The sequence below is a fragment of the Charadrius vociferus genome, unplaced genomic scaffold (genome assembly GCF_000708025.1).
Source record: "Charadrius vociferus isolate BGI_N301 unplaced genomic scaffold, ASM70802v2 scaffold595, whole genome shotgun sequence".
NCBI classification, from domain to species: domain Eukaryota; kingdom Metazoa; phylum Chordata; class Aves; order Charadriiformes; family Charadriidae; genus Charadrius; species Charadrius vociferus.
The window spans coordinates 408,351-431,605 of record NW_009648646.1 but is presented as its reverse complement, the minus strand read 5'-3'; the positions used below and the strand labels follow the sequence as shown (position 1 = coordinate 431,605).

The following is a 23,255-nucleotide window of genomic DNA, read 5'->3' as shown; positions in this document are numbered from 1 at the left end:
TGATTAAAACCATTGACATGTCAGAATATAGCCACGTCTGCAACTACAAATGTACGTGGCATCCTAAATGCTGTCATACTAGGATCTTTTAAAATGGTGTCATACGCTATTCCGCTTCCTTTGGAGACACCCCTTCTGATGCATCTTTACATTTCATTGGCCTTTTTCCCAATGATTAAATCACATCTGCAGGACATGGTCACTCTATGATTAAGGAGTATATTAATGATTTACTACTACACTAGTAGTCATCTATATTGTATTGCTTAGTAAAATGAAAATACTGAGATTGTTTATTGATCTGCTTTTAAAAAAATCTTATAGCCCAAGAAGAAGTAAATAGAGAAGTTAGACTTTGGACTTTACTCAGATTAGTGGATTACCGTACCCAACAAATGTAGATTTGACAAGGTAGCTCTTGGTAAAGATTTAAAATAGCACTTCTTGACACTTCAATTGCCTTGAATCCACTGAAGTTACATATTTCACAGAGCATGTTTGATGGCTAGTGACTAAAAAATCAGGTATTTATTGCAAGTGCAATACAGACTTAGACGCCTAACTGATGGCATACAACTCTAAAAACCACTGCCTGGGTCCCATAAAAAACAACACAATAAAGATTTCCTTTCAGCGCATGGATTTTACGTGACTGCGACAGCACCACCTCATATTGACTCAACCTGGATGTTTACAGAACAGATTTAACGCTTTTTTGAACTCTTATATTCAGGAAATAAAGAGACGTAATAGAATTGAAACTAGACAGAAACCACGGCCTCGCTAAGAGGCACGTATCAGTGAGATACATATTGGCATGCTCTGATGTCCAGTATCAGGGGAAGGGACAAAGGAAAGAGGTTGTGTGCAGCAATGCTGTGGGCTCTGCCCAGGCTCTGGGCTGCCGCCTCCCTGCTGCTAGAAAGTGAACGTGACAAATACACCATGCACTTCTGTCAGTCCAGATACAAGTGATCCTTGCCATCTTACAGCTGCCGCTATTGATCTGAGGTCTTGGAAGTTTGCACAAGTTTGTTATAACTTGTTTGGAAACGTTTGTCCAGAGCTGTTGCCACCAGTGCCGCTCTGGCACGGTGATGTGGGTTTAGAGGTTTGCACCATTTGTGTTGCGGAACTACCTCAGCCCTACTGAGTCTACAGCCAGTATATAAATTTAGCCCATCTCTCATAGACATAATTTTCTCAAAAAGCAAGCAAGTTGTAGATGGAGATTAAGGAAGCACATAGTTAAAAAGAAGAAAGGATTAACTACACATTGATCACACAGAAGGGCGTGTAGTTACACAAAGGGCTGAAGCCTGACACTATTGACAGAAGAGTGAAGATACTTGCATATTGTGTTGTTTCAAACTCTTGCACGTGCAAGAAGCCGTATGTAGACTTGCCCACACGGAAGAGCTGATGATTTGTTGCTGCAGTTAAGTTACAACACCTCTCTCCCTAGGTCTTTTGGTGGTATCTTTTGAGTATGATTTAGACTGACTTACCAGGCAGAGACGATCCTTGCAGTCAGTGGAATGAGATGGATTAATTTGAAACTCATCAAATTAGGATTGAATTGAGGTTGGGGAGGAAAAAAGCACTCAAACCCTGAAAAATCTCTGGGGAAAAAAAAAGGGGGGGGGGGGGAAGGGGGCTTGAAGAGGTAAAATGTGAAACAGGAAAGATGTAGTCAGAAAAGACAGAGACAAGACTCACAATGACATGATCAGTGTTCCAAAAGCCAGAAAGAATTAGGGAATGTGGTAGGAGCACATGGCTGAAAGTTCATGCAACACCCAGCAAAACACTGAGTCCCACATAACTGAATAAGTAAAGAAGAGAAGGTGGAAGAGAAAATAAAATAAGAAACAGTTTTGTGACTTTCTGCAGAGCCCTACAGACTGATATGGTGGATAACCAGCCTTTGAAGGAGGGTTTCAGAGAAGCAATGGTGACAAGATCTCAATAAGCAGCCAGGATACTCATTTGGAAAACTTATTTTGAAGGAGGGGAATTAATATTGAGCAAAGAAGTGTTTACAGCAGTCACAGTGCATGTTTTTGCTGCAAAGGAGAAGGAAGCCGCAATAGCTGTCAGCTGCCCAGATGTGCATGGAGGAGAGTGACCCAGAGGTCACAAGTCTGAGTGACAGGGAGGATGTGGCGTTATCAAAATCAGAAGTGAAGAGAGATTCGGAAGAAAAAATAAGGAGTTCTGTTTTGGCCAGATTAGGAATGATCTGAAGGCAAAACAACCAGGATTATGTGTCAGGGAAGCAGTCAGATATGCAAGCCCAGACAGAACAGAGCAGAGGGTTTAAGAGTTATTGGCAGAGAGATGATAGCCAAATCCGTGTAACTGGATGTTGTCATCCAGGGACATGGGTACAGAAATCTCCAGGCAAATCAAGAAGCGACTAAATCCCTTCCCCGCTACATCACAGAGGTTCCTACCTCATTCCAAAAGAAATTATTTAAAATAGTGCTGCAAAAACATTCATAAAAAAACCTGTCTCTCCATAAAATCTAAAGATCATACTGTTTCTAAAATTAGGGCAACCACTAAAAGAAAGTTAACCCGAACAATAACTTTAGCTAAACTTCAGGTCATGTGCATTTAATATAATGAGATGAAGAATATGAAAAGGCCATTCATAATGGAATTCATCGAGTTAGGAATGCCATGCTTAGCTGCCTTATAACATATAATTAATGATCCTATAAAAATCCAGCAGTACGAACTCTCCCGGCTGCCCGTAGAACTGTTCTTTATGCTGGGTAGGGCAAGCAAGCAAGCATCTGCTTCCACAAATACTGCCCTTTGAGAAGCTGAAAAGCTTTTTTTCCCCTGCTCCATCAGGGACCACGCTGCCATTTCCACGATACGCTGAGCTTTGAACCGTTACCCAAATCAGACTACAGCATTTGGCAACCCAGTACACATCTGTCATGACAGACTGGTTATTGGTGAAATGTTAAAGAAAAAGTCATTAACTCTTTTCTGTTGCTTCTAATACCCCACCTTCCTCTAGATTATTTATAATCCCTACTAAACGCACCCTCTGTTTATAGTCTTTTAACACAACAGAGAAATATATACTGTCTGGAGATCTGTCTTGCCTTATACCACTCCCAACCATTTGGTACAACAAAAAGACATTCTCTCTCCATCAAAAGGCCTGATCCCTCCTGAAGCCTTGATGCTCAGATTCAAGGTTAAAGGATTAAGGCCTGAAGCACTGAGTACCAGAGGAAAGGAAGCCAAATATCAAAAGAAACACAAAAATCAATCCTCTTCACCGCAGGAGCAGTGTGAAGAACAAATCAGCTGGGCTGAATCTAAAATTTTCTCTGCATGGCTCTCAAAAATTAGCACTGTTATGAACGTAATGGGTAGTTCTGCAAACCCTCAGCACCCATGCAAAGCCACAGAGTTCAGCTCAACACACCAGTACGGTCTGGAAAGTTTTATGTCAGAATAATTCAGTGGCAAATACACAAAGTCCACTTCAGAGAAAGTGAGAGTGGGAGAGCGAGCAAGAGCATGCGTGCCGTTATCTTTATACGTAGTCTGTATATCTGCAAGTGGCAGAATCTAATATTTACTAGAGTTTGCCTTTTGCTTCAATTCTCTGTGTGCTGAAGCACAGCCAAGGTCACGGGAGGGGTGGGGGAGTGGGTTTAGCTTAGTGCAGCTGTAATCATGGCCAGAACAGCAGGGTACAGGGGATTTCTTGCTTAACTTTGTAATACCAATAGCTTTTGTTCTTAGTCCTGCCCCATCAGTTCTGATATAAGCTTTTAAATGGCATGAAAGTTGTGCGGGTGGGTTTGAAATCTTCTAATTTAAAACTACCTTCCAGAACATTTTGTTTTATAAGATTTTGCTTAACTTTTCCAACTGACAAATTTCTGGGACATATGAGTATCTAGATTAAACATAATTTTCTCTTTGTCCAAGATTACATATAAAAATAAAAAGTAACAAAATGATATGTCTGAAAAAGTAATCAACTCCAATTTATAAAAATAGAATTCAGGTTTTCAAAATTCAATTCAGGCAGTAAACTAACAGTGTCTACATCTTCCTGTAAAGGAGGCATCTGCAAATGACTTGCAAAAATGTCTCTCACTGTCTGCAAGTGTTGGCAAGGAATAAACTTCTTCAGGAGATGCATGAATTTTAAATATTTCAACCCAAAGAAAAAAAAAAAATCTCAGCATTTTCAGTTCTGATATGTGATATTACAGAAGCATACCCATGCAGAAGACTGGCAGGAAATGCAAGTTTTGTGAAAATACCAAAGCACTCGAGTTTCAGCAAGTCTGTTTTCACTGATTGCTATCCTGTGCTTAGCCGTGTTTCTAACACCAGAGTTCCTGTGCTTTTTGAAGACCTCACCTACAGGTTGGCTCACTCTGCCCAAGGAAACTACTTACTAAGGTAACTCCTTAGTACTAAAGTACCTCATACTTACATCTTATACCTCAAGGCTTCCTGCTCAAGGTTACTTTGGACTGTAATGGAAATGATGTCATACTGCTGTGTGCAGCATACGTGATCATGAGAACAGAATCAGCATAATTCAGGTAAATGTAAGACAGGCAGCTCTAAAACCCTGTCGCAGTTGAAAGTAAACCTGGAAATTAGATTAGTGAAGCAACCAGGTCAGCAGAAATGAACTCTTTGCTCCCCAGTCCGATAAGAATCAATGCCTATCCTGACAAAAAAAAAATCCTGTATGCACAGATAATATGTAAAAAATTGCCACTCCCCCACGCCCATTCAGCAGTAAGCTTTTAGTAACCATATCAGAACAAAAGCCTTCACCCTGCACAAGAAAACCTACTACCTTCGGAGTCTGCACGTGGCACTAATGAACCAAAAATGTGTATCTAACCCTGACTATACTCTCCCATTACATCACAACAGACTCCAGCCAGCCATCTGTTGAAGGGATGCTGTGCCTATATATATAACCAGACAACGCCATGAGAGAAAGAAAAACTCGTATCTGTACCTAATTCAGCATTTGCGCTATTGCAGATCTGCAAGCACTTTTTTTTTTTTTTTAATCAGACAAACAAGTGTTCGCTCCACAAATATCCTATCTAAAAATTACACAAACTTCAACGTAAAATTATCTGGAACAAGAAAGTAACTTGGGCGGTAAAGGAGCACTAACACGTGGGTAAGCAGCTTCCAGATACACAGATTTTATGGGCCATTTGCAAGCACAGTTGATTTCAGCCCTATTTAATGTGCCAGTCTGCCAAAACAGCAAACAGATGAAAAAATATCCCAGCAAACTGTATTCAATGCAGTCCTAAAAGTTGGCCAAGTACTATATAGATGCACCTCAAAAGACCAAGGACAACTCATAGATGACCTGAAGCCTGGGAGGTCTTGGACAACCAGCCAGTTACGACACTGGTGATGGTTTCTCCTTCAGAGGCTCAGGACAAGAGTAACAGGAGGTGACACACGCCAGCATGAAGAAAAACTGACAAGAAAACTCCAAATAGGAAATAAAATGGGTGCTACCATTGCCACCAGTTTTTAAATAACAGTTCCCTTCCAAAACGGGAGTAATTGGGCCAGCGCAAGGCCGGTCAGAGGTGGCAGAGCTGTGCGATTGCATGTGCTTTTTATTTATTTTTAAATTAGTTGGAAGGGGGGATTGTGTGAACAAACCTGGATATGCCTGGGACAGCAGGGGGAGCTGCAAGTCTGCATTCCTCTGCACGTCTATTTAATTGCGCTGAATATTTGGACAAGAACACAGAAGTATGCTTGCACATCACCACAGAAAGATGCCTGCATGTCTAACAAGCCGCAAAAAAATCAAGTTCATAACAAAGCATTAAACAAGGAGCAAGAGATAATTGTCACCTTCTCTCACAAGATAATAAAAATAGTTACACCATAGACATAAAAGTCTTTTAAAAGACCCCTGACAGCATTCCCTCCTGGAACTATCACCATAGCAATAAGCATTCAAATAGGGGGAAAGTACTGGTGAAATCTGTGTTTGATATTTTCAACTAACTAAAAATACCAACTCGAAAAAATACACACGGGTGGTATAGAATGAAGCACACAAACACGAGGAGCCTTCAACAAAATTAAAGGTGGCAAATTCCACCTGCAAATCTTTAATACTCCAGGAAAGAAATCCTTTAAGCAGGTAGCATACATTGAAAGAGTGCTGCAGATAACTGTAAACCCATCCGATAGCTGCTGTATCCAACAATTCCTATTTATAACATTTTGCACAGGTCAATGTAGAGGTGCAGTGGCAGTACTGTGTGAAATTTGAGGAAAAGATGCACGTTAGAGAGAAGGCAGTAGAAAGCTGTACTAGCAGAGCCATATAGGAAACCTAAGAATCAGAAAAGCAGGGTACCTCATATGGTAAGATTTAGGCACACAGCAGAACTCTGGACGGGGGGCTTGCAAAGTAGCAACCAGTATTATTCTAGTTGGTGCTATTAAATAGGAATTATTTCCATGACATCCAGATCCACAGCTAAGATTAAATAAAGGAGAGAAGAGTGGATTGTTTTAAAATTCCTCTCCCAGATGCAGACGTCAGGAGCACACACAAAAGCAGGTGCCGGGTGTATTGATCCTACTGAATACGCATGGAGTGGGTACTTGAGCATGTACCAAGCATCTGTGTCTGGGAGATGGAAAGCGCTTTGTAAAAGGCTGTTTTATGCTAAACAAATACATCAGGTTATGTTTTTATTTTGAATATTTTAAAGCATCTTGCACACTGGGGCAGACTTGAAAAGGAATTATACTGACAACCAGACAACTTGCCATTAATTGTACAAGTTACTATCTCCATAGCTGAAAATTGGCTGTGGGCTCACTTAGGAGCACTCCAAGCTACTGAAAACCATCCTCAATAAAACCTGCTCTGACTGCTGCACCTCAGAGAACTGGAGTTTCTGCATCTGAAGACTCTTCAGGTCCCACACGTCGGCCCAGCTGCTGGAAGGCAAAGGGATGGACACATTTCTTCCCAACAGCTCCTCAACATACCCAGCAGGGAAGAGACAAATTCAACACTGCAAATTCATAGCGGGACCATCCAAAGTGGCTGCAATGGACAATGCTTACTGACTTTGATAATGAGAAAACCATAATGGCACATTTAGAAGAGGAAAGAAAATAGGCATCCATTAGCAAATTTGGCTATAGTTTGTAGTAGTCCCCAAGATAAGTTTTCCTTTTCACAGACACACTATGACCAAAATCTGTACTAAAAATCAAACTCTGTACTGTATTTTCTCGTGGAATCGTTTTTTCCTTTTTCAAGGAGGGAAAAAATTAATCCCTACAGGAGACGACAAGATGCCTTTTAAAGTACACATCTCATTTCTGACTACAATTACCTTTCAATAGCCTGGCACAGCTGCACGGTCCTATTTGCTTTCTGTTTTTCATTAAGGGCTCCTCTATTATTTGTACCTATCCTATAGCATTTATGCCTGGCAGTGATGCATATTCCCTTGCCTACGATTCTTCCCACAGATAGTAGAGAATAAATTGCAATTAGATTTTCGTAATTGTAGATAATTAACTCAAAATGAGCTGTTAATTATAAAAAAACCTATGTTTTTCAGTTCTTGATTATATTATTTATTTTACTTCTAAACTCCAATATCTCAGTTCAGCAAGTTTAGTATTTTAAAGGACTTTCACCAGTTCCTTTAAAATACCAGGATATTTTTAAGTTTTACTTATTTGACGACTGAAATCAAGTTTCATGCTGTGAGGTTTGCCAGAGGAGCTCTCATGTATGAACTGAAGTCAGAGAGGGCTGGTTTTCCATTAGGGTTCTGATAACAAGAGCAGGTCAATTAGAAACCAAATAACAACAACCAAAAAAAAAAACCCAACACTCAAAACAAAAAACCCAAAATAACAGAAAAGGAGCTGTTAAAAAAAGGAAGTATTCCTACCAGCTCTTCCTCCTTTCTAAGCTGTAGCAACACACTTGCATACTCTCTCTTGATACTGAAGAAAACAACACTTACATATTCAAATGCATAAAAGAGACAAATGGACTTGTCTTCCGTAGCCTCTTTCAGCCTTACATTAGAGTAAATTATTTAGGGAGCATTCATCTGGTAACCTTTGCGAAACTGAAGATGGCATATAGGAAGAAAAACTTCCAAGTGTTTTGCTGCCAAACTTCGGGACCAGCTGGCATGGCAACCTGAGACTGCACGAACACATACTAACTTTGAAAAATTACAGTACATTAAACCAGGGATTGAAGAGAGGGTGGGGAACCTTTTGAAATCTGGAACTCTCATTTTGTTAACAGCACAGGTTTTCCTCATTTTCCTGCTAGACTATGCAGATTTTTGCAGGTTTTTGGTAAACTGTTGCCAAGAAGCCCTACAGATGTTCTAGGTTACATTTTTCTTCAAAAGAGCTTAATGCTACTCTATCTTAAACATATCATGACTCTCCATCTCCTTTGCTACAGTGATCAGACTTCGCTCACTTCAGTCTGTGTAAAAATGAAACAAAAAAGCATCAGAGTACAACGAGGATATGCCAGTAACTCTGAGCAGCCAAACACCTGGCTAAGCAGTGAAGTATTCCAAGGAAACTAACAACTCCTGTTGTTCTGGAGAAAGTAGTCTTACCCCTTCTTTCAGCGAACAGAGATATAAATAAAAAAAAATAATAAATAACCAGAATTGCTTAATGCTAAAAAAATAAGAAAAAATGGAAGTATTGGACCCTTAGTTTATAAATAAATTTACAGTTCTTCCAGTATTCGCACAGTGGAGAAAAAAGCTGAATATTTTAAAGTCTTCTCTTGTCACTAAAAAAGAGGCCATTCGAAGGACAGCTGCTCATCTTGTCCACCAGACAGGGAATACTTTGGTCAAAAAACCAGCTATAGCTAAAGCACAGAATAAAAAGCTGTTCCTTTTTGAGAGAGGGAGAGAAGCCCTGTCAAATCCACAGGTTTTATTTGTTGCTTTTTTAATAAGCCTGAATCTTATTCCAGTGGTAACAGGAAATGTGACTGGGTAGGACAGAAAGAAAACACAATAAGGTATTGATTAGTTTTAAATAGCATGCAAAACTGAGATAATGAGCTAAATACTGGCTTCGCTCCACTTCCAGTTATTTCAGTGGTACTTTGCTCTCATCTCACTGAAGCAGAGGTGCAATACAGTATTGTTCAAAAAAACAAGTAACTGTCACCAATTGTAAAAGATCATTTCTATCTGGGAGTTAAAGGATAATGTATTTTTTACATCAGGTCCAAATCAAGACTAAAGAGATTTCTGATTCTACTTGAAAAACTAACAAGCAGTACCTAGAACAAAGAACAAAAACTAAGATTTTGTGAGAACTCCATTTTGCACTGGGTTAGGTTAGTGTCCTTAAGAAATGACACGCAAAACCTGAGACCTCTGCAGGAAGCCAGCTCCTCAACCTTGAGTAATAACAGGTCAGCATAACTATTGAGTTGACTCAAAATGCAACAGCCAATGACTTTTATCTTTCCTGCAGAAAAAAGCTCTTAATCTGAAACAAGCACATGAACAAATACACTTGGCAGCCAGCAGCACACTGTCAAGAAGATATACCGACACTGTGAAGTACTTAGAAGTGAAGAGAGAAATTACCTTAGCCCCATGCTGTTGCCATTCATCATCAGAGCAAGTTCTCCAGGTGCTTCATCAATGGCCCCATCTCCTGAAACAGGTATGTGGCCTCTAAACCTGAAAAAGCAGAGTTAGCTGGTTGTGCAGCTGGTCAAATCATCACACCACGAATTCACCACAAAAAGGTGAGTTGTGTGTCTACAAACAGGGTACTTAATCACATTAAATGCAGAAGTTTCATGACTGTTTTCACACTTTCAAATACACTTTTGTATCGGAAGGCTCACTTATGTCCAGTGCTTTTGCTTCTAAGGGTTTCTATTGGAAAAAAGATGAGAAAAATTTCAGTTACTGATTTGCAAGGACCTGCTCCCTTAAGAAAATGGTCACAGTATCCAATAACAAATATCCCTGTTTGGCTCTGATTACAGCTCCAGCAGCACCAGAGCTCAAAGGCGTCCTGCGTCAGCTGCATAAAATGTAGAATTTGTTTGAGATGGTTGTGCCTCCTGAAACTGTGGGCCCACAGATGAAGCTCCACTTTTAATATATTACCCCACCTTTTTCTTTCTCTCCAATGAAGACAGAAAAGTCAAAAAGAGAGGTAGTTCTCCTGTTTTATTTGAATAAAATTCCTGTTTCCAGGATTTACTCATATTTGTGTCTCTGGTGTGGCTGGCACCCGGAGGAGTCACTGAACTGCCCCCTTCCCTGCACAGACACCATTATTGACAGCCAAGCAACCGTTTCACAGAGAGAGAAACTGCAAACTGAAAGAAAGTACTCTATGCTCACTTGAGGCTAAATAGGGAAATGTGGGAAATTAAAATGCAGTTATGGTGCAGTGTGGCCAAAAAAAGGATCAATTCATACTTTTGCTAAAAGAGCAGCGGAGTTAATAGCCAATAATTACAAATGGTCAGACCTTTTACTTGTCATTTAATGACAATACTTCCAGCAGCTCAAAACGGACCTTTACCAGCACTCCACCCATGCAATAAGGACAGACAAAAATAAACACTATCTGGAAATGGGGTTTTGTTGTACTGTTTTTTGAACTGTCATGATGTTAAGAGATGAACTAGGTTAGAGCCTCCTGACAATGAAGCAAAGGGTATTTGAGCTTAGCTAAACAAATTTTTGTTGTTTGTAGTATATAAAATTACCCTGTTACCAAGTGCAGAAATGAATTATATACCCAGAACTGAAACAGAACTGTGATAGCTAAGAGATTTACCTGTAAATATCAAACATTTAATTCTAAAGAGACTAAATATTTTTCAAGAGCAAGCACAGTATATTTTAGTTGTTTTTCTTAGAGAGAATATGGCAAATGTGCCTTCACTTGCACCTCTGAAAAGAGATAGCAAAAAACTCAAGTCCTCAGATTCATCATGTATGATTTTCTTTCACAGAATTCCTTTAGGTAACGAAAGCCCTGTAAACCATGAAGGTTTTTGTTTTTTTTTTAGACAAAAATAATGGCTAAAACAGGCATAATAACATTAACAAGCACATCATTATAGATATATTTAAGGTTATTTTTTTTCTGCGTTTATGATGGCTTAAATACTGAAAAGTATCCACTAGAAACAAAAACACCAAAAAACTCAGTCTGTATGTCCTTCATATTCTACTTGTTTTTCATTAGAGGAGGGATGATGCATAGAATTAAGGTATTTGATGATTAAGAATCCATCTGTTCCTACTTAATTCTCACCTGAAGTCATAATCCTTTGTTTGTGACCTCAGTCATTTTCAACACACACAATTGTGATTGCCTGTAAGGCAGGCATTTTTAAAGCCATATAAACACATTATTTTCAACGTAAGCCACAATCCAAGACAACAAACAAAAGACCACCTAAATTACAGTATTCTCTTTCAGAGTTTGAAAAGTAACCGGAGGGCTGGGATTAAGAAGAGTAAGTGATATATTCCTCCATGGTGGTTATAATACGTGAATGTAGGAAGTGGGTCATGCAATGCAGACTCTCATGGGAAGCAGTTGCCATAAGCATCCTTGTGAAATCCTCCTATTGCTTCTTCTAAAAGACTACTACATTTTTCCCCATTGCTTTCCCTTACTAATGCTGAAAAATTAGTACTCAACTGAGTTACGGTAGCTAATTCAACTTGCTTTAACCCACTCCCTTTTACTGTTCCCCTCCACTCTGGTAACATACCAATAAACCACCAGTTTCTCCCTCTTTCCCAGAGATCCCATTTACATTGTCAGGAAGGAGTTACCTGCCTTCTGCAACAAGCTCACAGGGCTTTCAAGCCACATCCCATATTTCTGCGGTTGTTGCCTTTCCCTTCTTCTAGCTTTAAGCATGTATTGTGGCTCGGTTTTGGCATTCTCCCTTCTACAAAGACCACTGGAAAGAAACTGTCCTTGCTATAGGGGAGCTCACTTCCTTTTCCATATATATATATAAAAGAAAAAGGATATATTCCATATATATATAAAAAGCGTTCTCCATCTTTTCTGTAAAACACACTTCTTTCACTCCCTACCTAGGAAGGTGCAATACTTCAAAACTGACCTCTCCACAGAAAGGGGGAATGCTGCATCTATGTCATCCACACTCACTGCTCTCTTGCCAAATGTCTGTATTCCTTCAAGTGCCTCCACTAAGATCCACTTCTCCTTTTCTTCTACTGCTCCTCTTTTCCTACCTAGTCTTTTAGCTCTGCTTTTCTTGTGCCTTTCTTTCTACCACATACTGTTTCCCTCTGCTGCTTTCTACAGCTGTCATGCTGTTTCCCAACAGTATATGCTAATATACTAAAAAGTCTCCTCTCCTCTAAGCCACTGTTAGACCGAATTTGTACCACAGGTCTTGCCTATCTTATTTTATCAGTTCCATTCTCCCACTGCAATTAACTATTGCCCATGTTAGAAATTTTTTAAAAATTGTAACTCTCAAAATCACCTGTTATAATCCATACGGGATTGGTGTAGTTGCTGTTGTTTTAGGAGCAGTTTTGCTTCTTGCTTAGCCAATAAATGTTGGAGTCGTTCCTTTTCAATTTCCAGCTCCATTTTCTGCAGAAGGAGCTTCTGCCTTCTTTCTTCATACAACCTTTTAGCCTGCTCTGTTTCTTTAGGCCCTGAGTCCACGCTGTCATTCAGACCAGAAACTCGAGGGCACCTAGAATAATCACAGGTTTTGTGAACTGGCCCAGAGTGTCTTCTAAGTGCCTGGCTGACACGATGGCTCTCTTGCACGCTCCCTGAGCTCCCTACATGCCTGCAGGCACAGCCGTGACTCACTTGCTGGGGGCATGTGTTCTGAAATTCATTTGCTTTCCGGTCCACCTCCTGAGCTGGTTTTACACAGTGAGGGCTCCTCTGCTTGGCTGGGGAAATCATATTGTTACACTTTCTGTGCAAGTCATTTTCCACCGGATACTCCTTCAGACGCTCCTGATGGTTGTAATGGATTTCAGTCCCGTAACCGTGATTATTCCTGCACTGCTGAGACAACACGACACGGGCTGGGCTTCCCGCCTTTGATGCTCTGCTGTTCTTATAAAAAGTTTGAGGTCCCCCAGTACCCAAGTAGGAACCATCTAGCTCCAAAGATGGCTGTTGGCAAGAGCTCTTCTTACTGGACACCTGCAATAAGAAAAACAATTTCGTGTGAATTACCGAAATTTATCTTTGCTTATTAATTTCACTTGGTAAATGTGTTTTCTCAGAAATAGACTTGCTGCATCATGCTGATGAACATACAGCCAAACCTGAGGAAATGTTTATCAGAAGACAGACCCAAATCTGCTGTCAAATCTACATTTCATTGCATCTACACAACTATAATAAATGTAAAACTACTGCCTGCAGGATCCTCAGCATAAAATGAGTCGCTTTAGAGTATCGAGTAGTTCTGAGCATCTAGGGTTACATAAAATCAACTTGAAGAGTGGCAAAAAAAACATTAAATGTTAATGTTTGAAAATGTTTAATTTTGAATACCGAGCCAAAATATCCATTCAGCCACTATAAATACTCGTTGATTGGCCATTACACAGCAGGAGATTTGATGTAAAACATTTCACCTTGCACTGAATGGGATATTACTTACCGCTGGAAATTTGATGAGAGTTTTTGAAATATCTTTACAGAAACACAGATAAAAACCAACTACTTTCTGTAAAAAATGGTTGTACATCAAAAGCTGTCATTTAAATACAAAACATGTTTAAATTCAGCTATAAACGTAAGTGATTTTTCAATTAAGCTGGGCAAGTGATTATACTCTGATAAAACTCTGAAGAAAGCAAGCAACTGTAATTCACATTTGTCAACCCAGTGCAAGCAAATTCTAGTGGTTTTGTTATACTCGTGGATATTATGCAACAGACATCAAAATCCTACTTATATCCTGGAGTATCTTTGCACTATGGTTCATCTAGGCAGTCAAGCATTTGAGATATTATACACATCAGAACAGCAGTGAATCAGTCACTCGCATTTCTGTTGCTAGACCCGTGCATTAACTTCAATAACATACTGAATTTAAACTCCTCCAGCCTTTGGGACCTTTCACAAAGATCTAATTTTTTTTAATTACGGAAGCCAGGTTTGTTAAAGATAACAAAACCACTGCAGTGAAAGTGGTTTTGCAGGGTAATTTGGTATCCACTGATGGAAAGTATTATTTGCACTCTGGCAATGTTTGCAATAGATAGGCATTGTCCACACAGAGTGGAAGACAGTCAGCCCCAAAATACTAGTACTTAGGAACTTAGGAATGCAAGCAAGCATCCCGTGATGATTAGAAGAGAGATATAACCCAAATCTATGCAGTGTTTATATGTATAATTTAAATTCCTTTTTATAAATAAACAAAATACCAAATACACTCTGCTGCCCTTCAAGACAACCAATTACAAGTTTTTGTAGACTTCACAGAATGTAAATTAACGTGAATTAGCACCTGAATACTGATATTTTATTATTTCCAGTTTTGTGGATACAAATATATCCTCTCTGCCATGTGATTGAAAGCCAAGGATGTCATGTTTTGCCCCAAAGGGCCCAATGAGTTGGAGGCATTTGCATTAATGTCAGTGCTAAATGTCTGAGGAAAGTCTGGTGCTTGGACTGGGTGAAAAGTGCAGGACATTAAAATATTTTAAAGTCAGAGGGGCTGGCAGGGCAACTGAGCAGAAATGCAACATGCTGCCAAAAAGACAGAGTTTTGTTATTTATTATTTGTAGCATGCCATCCTTGTCTGCAGTATTTTCTAGACAAATAAAGGCTACACAGCCCTTTTAATCTAAATTAGACAATACATAAAGGGATGACAAGCCACCAGAAGGAATATAACAGAAAAGGGAAAGTAAGAGAATACTGTGTTTACACTCTGTCTCTCATTTCCCACCTCACCTGCTTCTACTAATAAAGCATTTAGGGCACTAACGAAAAAAGCTTTCATGGTGGCCAGTTTCCCAGTCCCTTAAGACAGCAGAAAGTGACAGACCTGAAGGTATTCTTAGAGAATCGTATCAGAGCTAGCAGCTTAGGGTGGTCTACAGAAAGCATACACCTACCCTTCTGCAGCCCATAAACAGAAGGAAAAAGGAACAAAAAAAAGAAGACTCAAAAGATGAAATAACTGAGAATTTATTATTTATTTTAGCAGTTTGTTATATTGACTGAAAGACAAAAGAATGTGAAGAAATCTAAGCACACGAATAAAGATGGTACAAAATAATCATCATGAGCAGGTTTAAGAATAAAGGCCCACATTGCAAATTAACTTCATGGCTGAGACTCTATTAAGAGTCCCTGAAGGCCCTAAAAGAGAGGTACCAGTTAGCATTTGTTGACCTTGGCCGCCATTAAATCTGCCCTGATGGTCTCAGAAATGGCATTGACATTTAAAGACTTCATAACAAGGCAGAGAAACTTTAATGTTATTTCACAGTTACAATGTGTTTGCAGGGGGAAAAATTCTCATTAATGTCATTGAATGCGAGTGGGGTTTTTTCATTCCTTTAGAAGAAGGAGGTCATGTGAGGCAGAAGACTGAGTTCGAACATGCCTTTGACAGCTATTCAGTACTTTGCAGGGTCTAACCCCAAAGAAAAATTAATTATTGGGAGTCAGAAGCAAGTCAACAACTTTTTTAGCAATTTCTGTTTTTCTGTTAATGCTTTAATTGAAAACTACAGCTGGATAGTAGAGGCTGCAGGAAAAATGGACTGACATTTACACTGATGAGGGATCAGATGAGATGAGAGCATGCCATGACAGATTTCTAAGATGCAGGCCAGGTAAAGGGGAAAAGTGGAGAAAAAAAAAATCCAAAGCCCTACCTACTACCTCGAGTCCAAAGATGCAGAAGCATAAGGAACTGGGTAATTTTACAAGATGAGTTTAAGAAAGATATTGCCTACGGGACACATGGAAAGCATGACGGACCATGATGGAACAGCTGTGCTTTCCCCTCCGTGGAGCTCTTCCAGGCTTGCTGTACGGTATTTAAAGATACAACTTCCTTTAACTGAGGCTTAAACAAACAAACTCAGACTTCTCCTTGCAACATATGGAGTTAATAAGACTTGATCAAATGTGAAACTCTTGCATGTAAACATGGAGATATTAAAAAAAAAGTTCAAATAATCTTTAGAAGGGTTTAAAGAGGAAGATGTGGGGAGCTCTATGAAATCTTTACTGCAATCCCAGTAATTTTTGCTCAGGGATTCAGAGCAGAGCTTAAACAAACATCCAGTCCTTAAAACTTCCTACAAACAGACAAACAGCACACCAGTTTTTTGCACACAGCATTATGATCTCTGCAAATTCTTCTTAACTGCTACTTGTATGCTCTGCAGTGTTAATTCACAGCACTGGCAGATGAGACACGTTTACAGACCAACTGCAGCACACAGGGCTTTGTACTGCAAGGGATGAACTAGTAACTGATCAGATCTTACAAACTGAACGCAGGCAAGGTCCTGACAGATTTTACTGGTAGCTCTGCATGTACAAAACATTTAAGAAGCAGCCCAAAATCATCATGCAAGGTCCTGCACGTGGGTCAGGGAAATCCCAAGCACAAATCCAGGCTGGGTGGAGAATGGATCAAGAGCAGCCCTGAGAAGGACTTGGGGGTGTTGGTTGATGAGAAGTTCAACATGAGCTGGCAATGTGCCCTCACAGGCCAGAAAGATAACTGCATCCTGGGCAGCATCAAAAGAAGCGTGGCCAGCAGGATGAGGGAGGTGATTCTGCCCCTCTACTACGCTCTCGTGAGACCCCCCCTGGAGTACTGCATCCAGCTCTGGAGCCCCCAACATAAGAAGGACATGGACCTGTTGGAGCAGGTCCAGAGTTGGTCCATGAAGAGGATCAGAGGTCTGGAGCACCTCTCCTATGAAGACAGGCTGAGAGAGCTGGGGTTGTTCAGCCTGGAGAAGAGAAAGCTCCAGCGAGACCTTCTAGCAGCCTTCCAGTACTTAAAGGGAGCCTACATGAAAGATTGGGAGGGACTCTTTAGTCCTACTAGTCCTATCACTACATTCTTTAGATATTAGGAAGAATTTCCTTATTGTGAGAGGGTGGTGAGATACCGGCACAGGTTACCCAGAGAAGCTATGGCTGCCCCATCCCTGGAGATGTTCAAGGCCAGGTTGGATGGGGCTTTGAGCAACCTGGTCTAGTGGGAGGTGTCCCTGCCCATGTCAGGGGGTTGGAATGATATGATCTTTAAGGTTTCTTCCAACCCAAACCATTCTATGATTCTATGATTACCTCAAGAAGCCTTGCACTCTGAGGACAAAAGCTAGGGTCCTAGCAAAACACAGTGCTGTTACAGTGAACAGCAAAATTCCTATAGATGTTAAGAGCATTAGAGTTTAACCCATAGCACCTGGGTTTGTAGTTTGTACCTGAAATATATTGGAATACAAAACTAAAGTTGTTCTTATTGTATCTTGAGAACATTTCTCTAACCTGGATTTTCAACTCTGGGGTTTCTTTTGGAGGGGTAGAAACAGATGGAGAAACATGGAGGTTCAGAACTAGTCGATTGTGCTGATCTGAGGGTGGACCCTGGAGGAAGCCAAGAAGAACAAACAGAAGTCACAACCAGAGGAGAAATACAGGGATTAAAAGATACTTAAAGATGAAGGAAAAATTTCTAAATGGAAAAATGAGAGGCTACCATACACAGGGAAACGTTAAAGAGTGTCAAGGGCACATATTAGTGACCTAGCTGACGCACTCTCTGAGGTATACATCCTAAACCTAGAACTCAGTCACCACTGTGCATTGTTGATTGTCATCTGAATAAATAAATAAAGCTTGCCTTTGGGTTTGCAGGTCTGCCTACAAGACAAGCACTGGCTCTTGTCAGGAGAACGAAGAGAATATATAATAAATAAGCTCAGGTAGGATATCGGGCCAACAGAAATGCCGTTTTAAGAACAATTATTTCAAATGATAGGACTATTTGAAGTGCATTACCAGTGATTAAGGAGCTATTCCTTCCAGAGTCTGTAAGAATTTATCAAGGAGAATGTAAAAAGGTAAAGATTTTAAAGTAAATTAGTAGGATCTACTGAAGTCTATCATTTTTTTTTTCTTTAAATCATATAATCCTTTATTAAAAACTCTACCATAAGTAACCTAGTATCAGTCATTACAAAGTGCCCACATAATACTTCAGCAACTGTCTCTGTCAGTACCTAAGATAAATACAGTAGATAACTCGGAAGGTAACCTGACCATTTTTCAAGTAAGAAATAAAGCACCATTTTCTGTAGAAATTATGTGTAGCTATGATTGCCATATTCCACTGCATAAAACAAGTGGTCTCAAATCAAAGAAACTATATGAATGACAGTCACAAGCCTGTATTTTTCCTGTAAAAAAAAATATCTACTGAATTCAATATAATGAACAGGTGTAGCAAAAAAAAAAAAAAGAAAGAAAAGGATCATATCACAAAAAAGTGAATCTATAGCTGCTAGCTGACAGCAGAGGAACACCTCCTATGTTTGTGTTGCCTTCATTTTTTTTCCTCCTCTTTGTTAAGAGGGTTTGAGCTGGGATGCCAGGTGCACAAAAAACCTGCATTCAAAGTGGCATGTGAGCATTTGCTGGCACTCAGCTTTAAGTGTATATTTTGCATTCATAAACATGCCACCCTTCTTCTCCAGCTACACAAATATTGTAGATAATCTCTAACAAATGCTTCCATTTCAGATCAGCAAACTGATTTCACGTTGGCTGATAAGGCAGTTAATAATACAAGTGCTCCAAGAAAACTTAAGCGAGGCACCTGTACGTTGAGTCTTGGAAGTCACTGTGAGTAGAATGCCCATTAAGCCCAAACAGTACCTACATATGGCAATGCAATACCTGACCACTAAAATTAAGCAAACATGTTTGCTTTCTGAAACAAAACTGTATTGTTACTGTTTGCACTATAGAAAAATGCCACAATACTAATCTTGACAGCACCAGGTCTAACTATTAACATTCAATGTGCTGCCAACATTATAAAAACGAAAAACCACAATCTTCTGACTTCAATTTTTTACTTCTGCCCTTTATTTTACTGAAGAATCAGTAGTTCAAGACCTAGATAAATATTTCAAAAACTATACTATTTGTGAGCAGAGCAGGTCACTACCATTTCCCAGTGCATTTGGAGTTCATGTGAAATAATGGCAGAAGAGTGATGAGCTGCATTTTTAACATGGGCATCAACAGAGTAGTTGTCTAGCTGATAGAGAATGCGTAATGCAACATCTGCACGGTACACCTTGCCAAAGCCCATCCCAAATAAATGTAGTGCATTCTCCCTAGTGCAATTAACTCTCGTACTCTGGCAGGTTTTGCTAGAAGATCATCAAGGTAGATTACCTTCCAGCATATGAACTAAATACTTACAGGTGTTATATCATCAGTTATTACTTACAAACTTCTGCATTTAACAAGACATCCAGGCAAATGAATGATCTAATTTATGAATTATTTATAAGAATTTCACAGCATGCTCCTGGCGTCATCCATGGCCTTTTCCAGGTCATATGACACCAATTAGAGCTGAATTTTAAATTATTCAATAACCTGAACTCTCTTGTCATTTAACATATAGATATCAATGCAGTAAACAAGTTAAGTCTAATGGGCCCTGGAGGTTTGCGTTCCTCCGCCCATCAGCAGCAGACGCTGTATGCTACCACCGGAATAGAAAATAATAGAATGCAGCAGTCAAAAACATTTGCAAGGTTTTAATAAGTTATTTTGGCTCCCTTAGGGATTTTAGTATAACTTACAAGCACTGAATCTAAAGCATATTAAAGTCCTTAGCTATGTGCTTTTAAAACAAAATTAGGACATAGCAAAAGAGCAAGTCTGACACTAACCCTAATTTAGGCCCTTAATTTGAAATGTAGTGGAAATTATGGAGTAAGCAAGATTTACTATGCACAACTCATTACCTTCGGGCTCTCCTACAGTATAGCCAAAAATAGCCCCTCTCCCAACACATATATACCTGTCTGTAAAGATAAGGCTACACAGGGAAATGGAAATGTTAATTTAACAGCTATCAGTTGACAGGTGTACCTCCACTCCTTAGCAGTTGAGTGGAGAAGGAACCTCCACCATTCTTCTATTCTAACAGCACTGGGGAGACCTGCTCTAGAAACCCATCCAGATTTGGGTATTGGCTTCAAGACGTACAATTTCACAGGACAGGGTTAAGGACCTTTGCAGCCCATTCTAAAAAAAAGACAGGGAATCTAACCGCCACCGAAGCACAGACGCAATAAAAACCATCTTCCATGGTGACTTCCATGGATGTGGTTCTTCCATGATGACTACAAGAAGAACGAGAAGATATCAACAGCAAATCTGAGACGAACAGCACAATTAGATACCTGGTTCTGTCTCAGTGTAAAGTGTACAAGAAACGCACAGCAAGCATGCCCCATCCTGGCTCTGAATCAGTTGCCCTCCGACATCTCATGAACTTGTGAGCACAGCTTCATGACTGAAGGGACACGTACAGGTGCCCCTATCAACTGCTGATCTAGCCGAAGATGTCCAAGACACGTAGTGGAAAGCTTTTGAGATTGGGTGCAGCTCAGTGCAAGCAAGTGCGTAACACCAACTGACTTACGTTTATAGTATCTGTGCCTCAACTTTCTGAATGCTGCTGCAATAAATCCCAGACCAGCTCCCACAGATGGTCTCTTGCAGACCTCTGTCTTGGGTGGCCCAGTGACCCCACTCACCCATGCACACGTTTCCTTTTCACTCTCACTGCTTTGCAAGGATTAAAAAATTTCCTGAACTCTATCCAACAGCAAGAGGAATCATAGAATCATAGAATGGTTTAGGTTGGAAAGGACCTTGAAGATCATCACGTTCCAACCCCCCTGCCATAGGCAGGGACACCTCCCACTAGACCAGGTTGCCCAGGACCACGTCCAGCCTCTGGACATGCTCCAGCAGGTCTGTGTCTTTTTTATGTTGAGGACTCCAAAGCTGGATACAGTACTCCAGGTGGGGAAGAGATGGAAAGGGAGATGTTCAGTTTATCCTTTCAAACACTATCAAGTTCTCTAGCTACTGTTGTCAAGATGAATGCTGAAAAAAACAACAATGTTGAGAAAACATCATGCCAAATAAATAAAACCACACCTATCCAAAATGTCTAGCCACCTTAGGAAGAGTAAGGATTTAGATAAAAGAACATCGCATTAGCTTTTCTGCCCCACAACCTTATAATAGGAGAGGGCTGCAAAAGAGCATTTTTTTTTAGTTTAAACTTTTAAAGAAAAATAGCAGAGAGGGGGAAAAAAGACAACTGCCTAATCTCACAGCCCACATTTTAAGAACATACAAAAATAGCTGTAAGGGATTTTATTTTGGTTACCAGCCAGATTTAGTTTCATTCCTACACTGGGCAGCATTTGATTATTTCACATTAAGGGTAGTACATGTTGGATGATAAGAGGGAAGTTCATACTGGTTTTCATTTAAGAGTAATATCCACCACGTATTTGGTCCTTCAAGGTAACTTTTTCAAAGTTATTTTAAAAAGCAAACGGTTTTCTACTTGGAATCACAAGTTTAGCATATCAGGGGCTACACATGTTCCCAGCTACTGCTAGTCTCTTTAGAATTCAATAAACATCTGCTCCAAAGTCATGCTTTCACAGCTCTAGACACAAGACAAAAGGGCAAATATACCGTGACCCTTCTAAATAGCCCTGATTACTGTGATCAAACAGAAGCTAGATACTTATGTGGATAAGAACGTGTAGAGTTTGATGTGTGAAGATTACCGCAGGAGTAGACATTGAATCAGCATTTGCCAACATGCACCTCACCATGACAGCCAATATCACATTTCCCCTGTATTTACAGTAGGGATAACTGTAGTACTCATTGGCAGCGATGCATTTTAAGTAACAGCCACTGCTCACTCAGAAAGATTACCAGAAAGTTTTACTTCTTTCAGAAGCTAAGTGTCTTCTGCAGAGTTCCTGTGGTACGGATGTAGGCTTTGAAATACCTTTGCTGCACAAAGAAAGAAAAGAAATGGGCAACATCTAAGAATTAAAAGCATGTTGAGAAGTAGGGACAGTTTTCTGGGGAAAAACAACTAGAAAGTTATTTAAATAATACAGAAAATGCACAAAAGCAAAACCAGAAAATATTTTGACTTTAAAAGTGGAAAGGTGTGCCCAAGCGAGCAAGTTCTGTCAGGAGTGTCCTTGCATTAAGAGCCAGCCAGCATTTAGATTCTGCTAATGATGCCATCTCTGGGAAATAATTCATAAAAAGTAAACAGTAATTTTCATGTGCCTGCCCTTTTGATCTTACATTTGTAGGGAGTATCCTGAGGCTAGCTGTGGGCACCCCTGTGGCTCTGCCTGATTGACCTCTAATCTGCCCCTAAAGTAACGATCATGCCAAGGAATGACAGCAAGAGTTGCATGTAAGCAGACATTTCAATGCAATCCCATTAAAGACAGGCTGACTCACTTCATCTTGTCAAATAAGTTTCACGTAAGAAATAAAAGCTTTTTAGAAAGACTCTCTTATTTTGTAGTGATGCTGTTCTTCAGAACAAAGACTGGAATAACACTAACGCACCAACATCTGGCTGGTACATAGCTTTGCATTAACTGGCCAAATGCTAGTGCAAGACAGAGCAACAGGCAGCCCCATAATTAACTGTTAAATAGTCTTGGTAGCAGAAAATTAAGAAAATCCTCTAGAAGAATCAAGTCAGAACCATGATATTTGACCTCTCCAAATTTCAAGAAAGTATATATACCATTTATCAGAAAGCATATATACCATTTATCAGAAAGCAGTTGTCTAAAGGCTTATACGCTGACTGTTTACAGTCTCATCAGCTTTGAGATCATAGAATCATAGAATAGTTTAGGTTGGAAAGGACCTTGAAGATCATCTCATTCCCCCCCCTGCCCCCTGGGCAGGGACACCTCTCACCAGCCCAGGTTGCTCCAGGCCCTCCAACCTGGCCTTGAGCACCTCCAGGGATGGGGCAGCCACAGCTTCTCGGGGCAACCTGGGCCAGGGGCTCACCGCCCTCACA

General features: G+C 40.1%; 1 protein-coding gene across 1 annotated transcript in view; it reads right to left on the bottom strand.

The window, feature by feature from the left end:
* KIAA1328 (KIAA1328 ortholog) overlaps window positions 1–23,255 on the bottom strand; it is a 147,461-nt gene that overhangs the window by 17,146 nt on the left and 107,060 nt on the right. The window contains exons 7-8 of the mRNA XM_009886423.1: window positions 12,590–13,275; window positions 9,672–9,767 (exon numbers count right to left, since the gene is read on the bottom strand). Coding sequence (XP_009884725.1) covers window positions 9,672–9,767; window positions 12,590–13,275 — 782 coding nt within the window. The remainder of the gene's footprint in view (window positions 1–9,671; window positions 9,768–12,589; window positions 13,276–23,255) is intronic.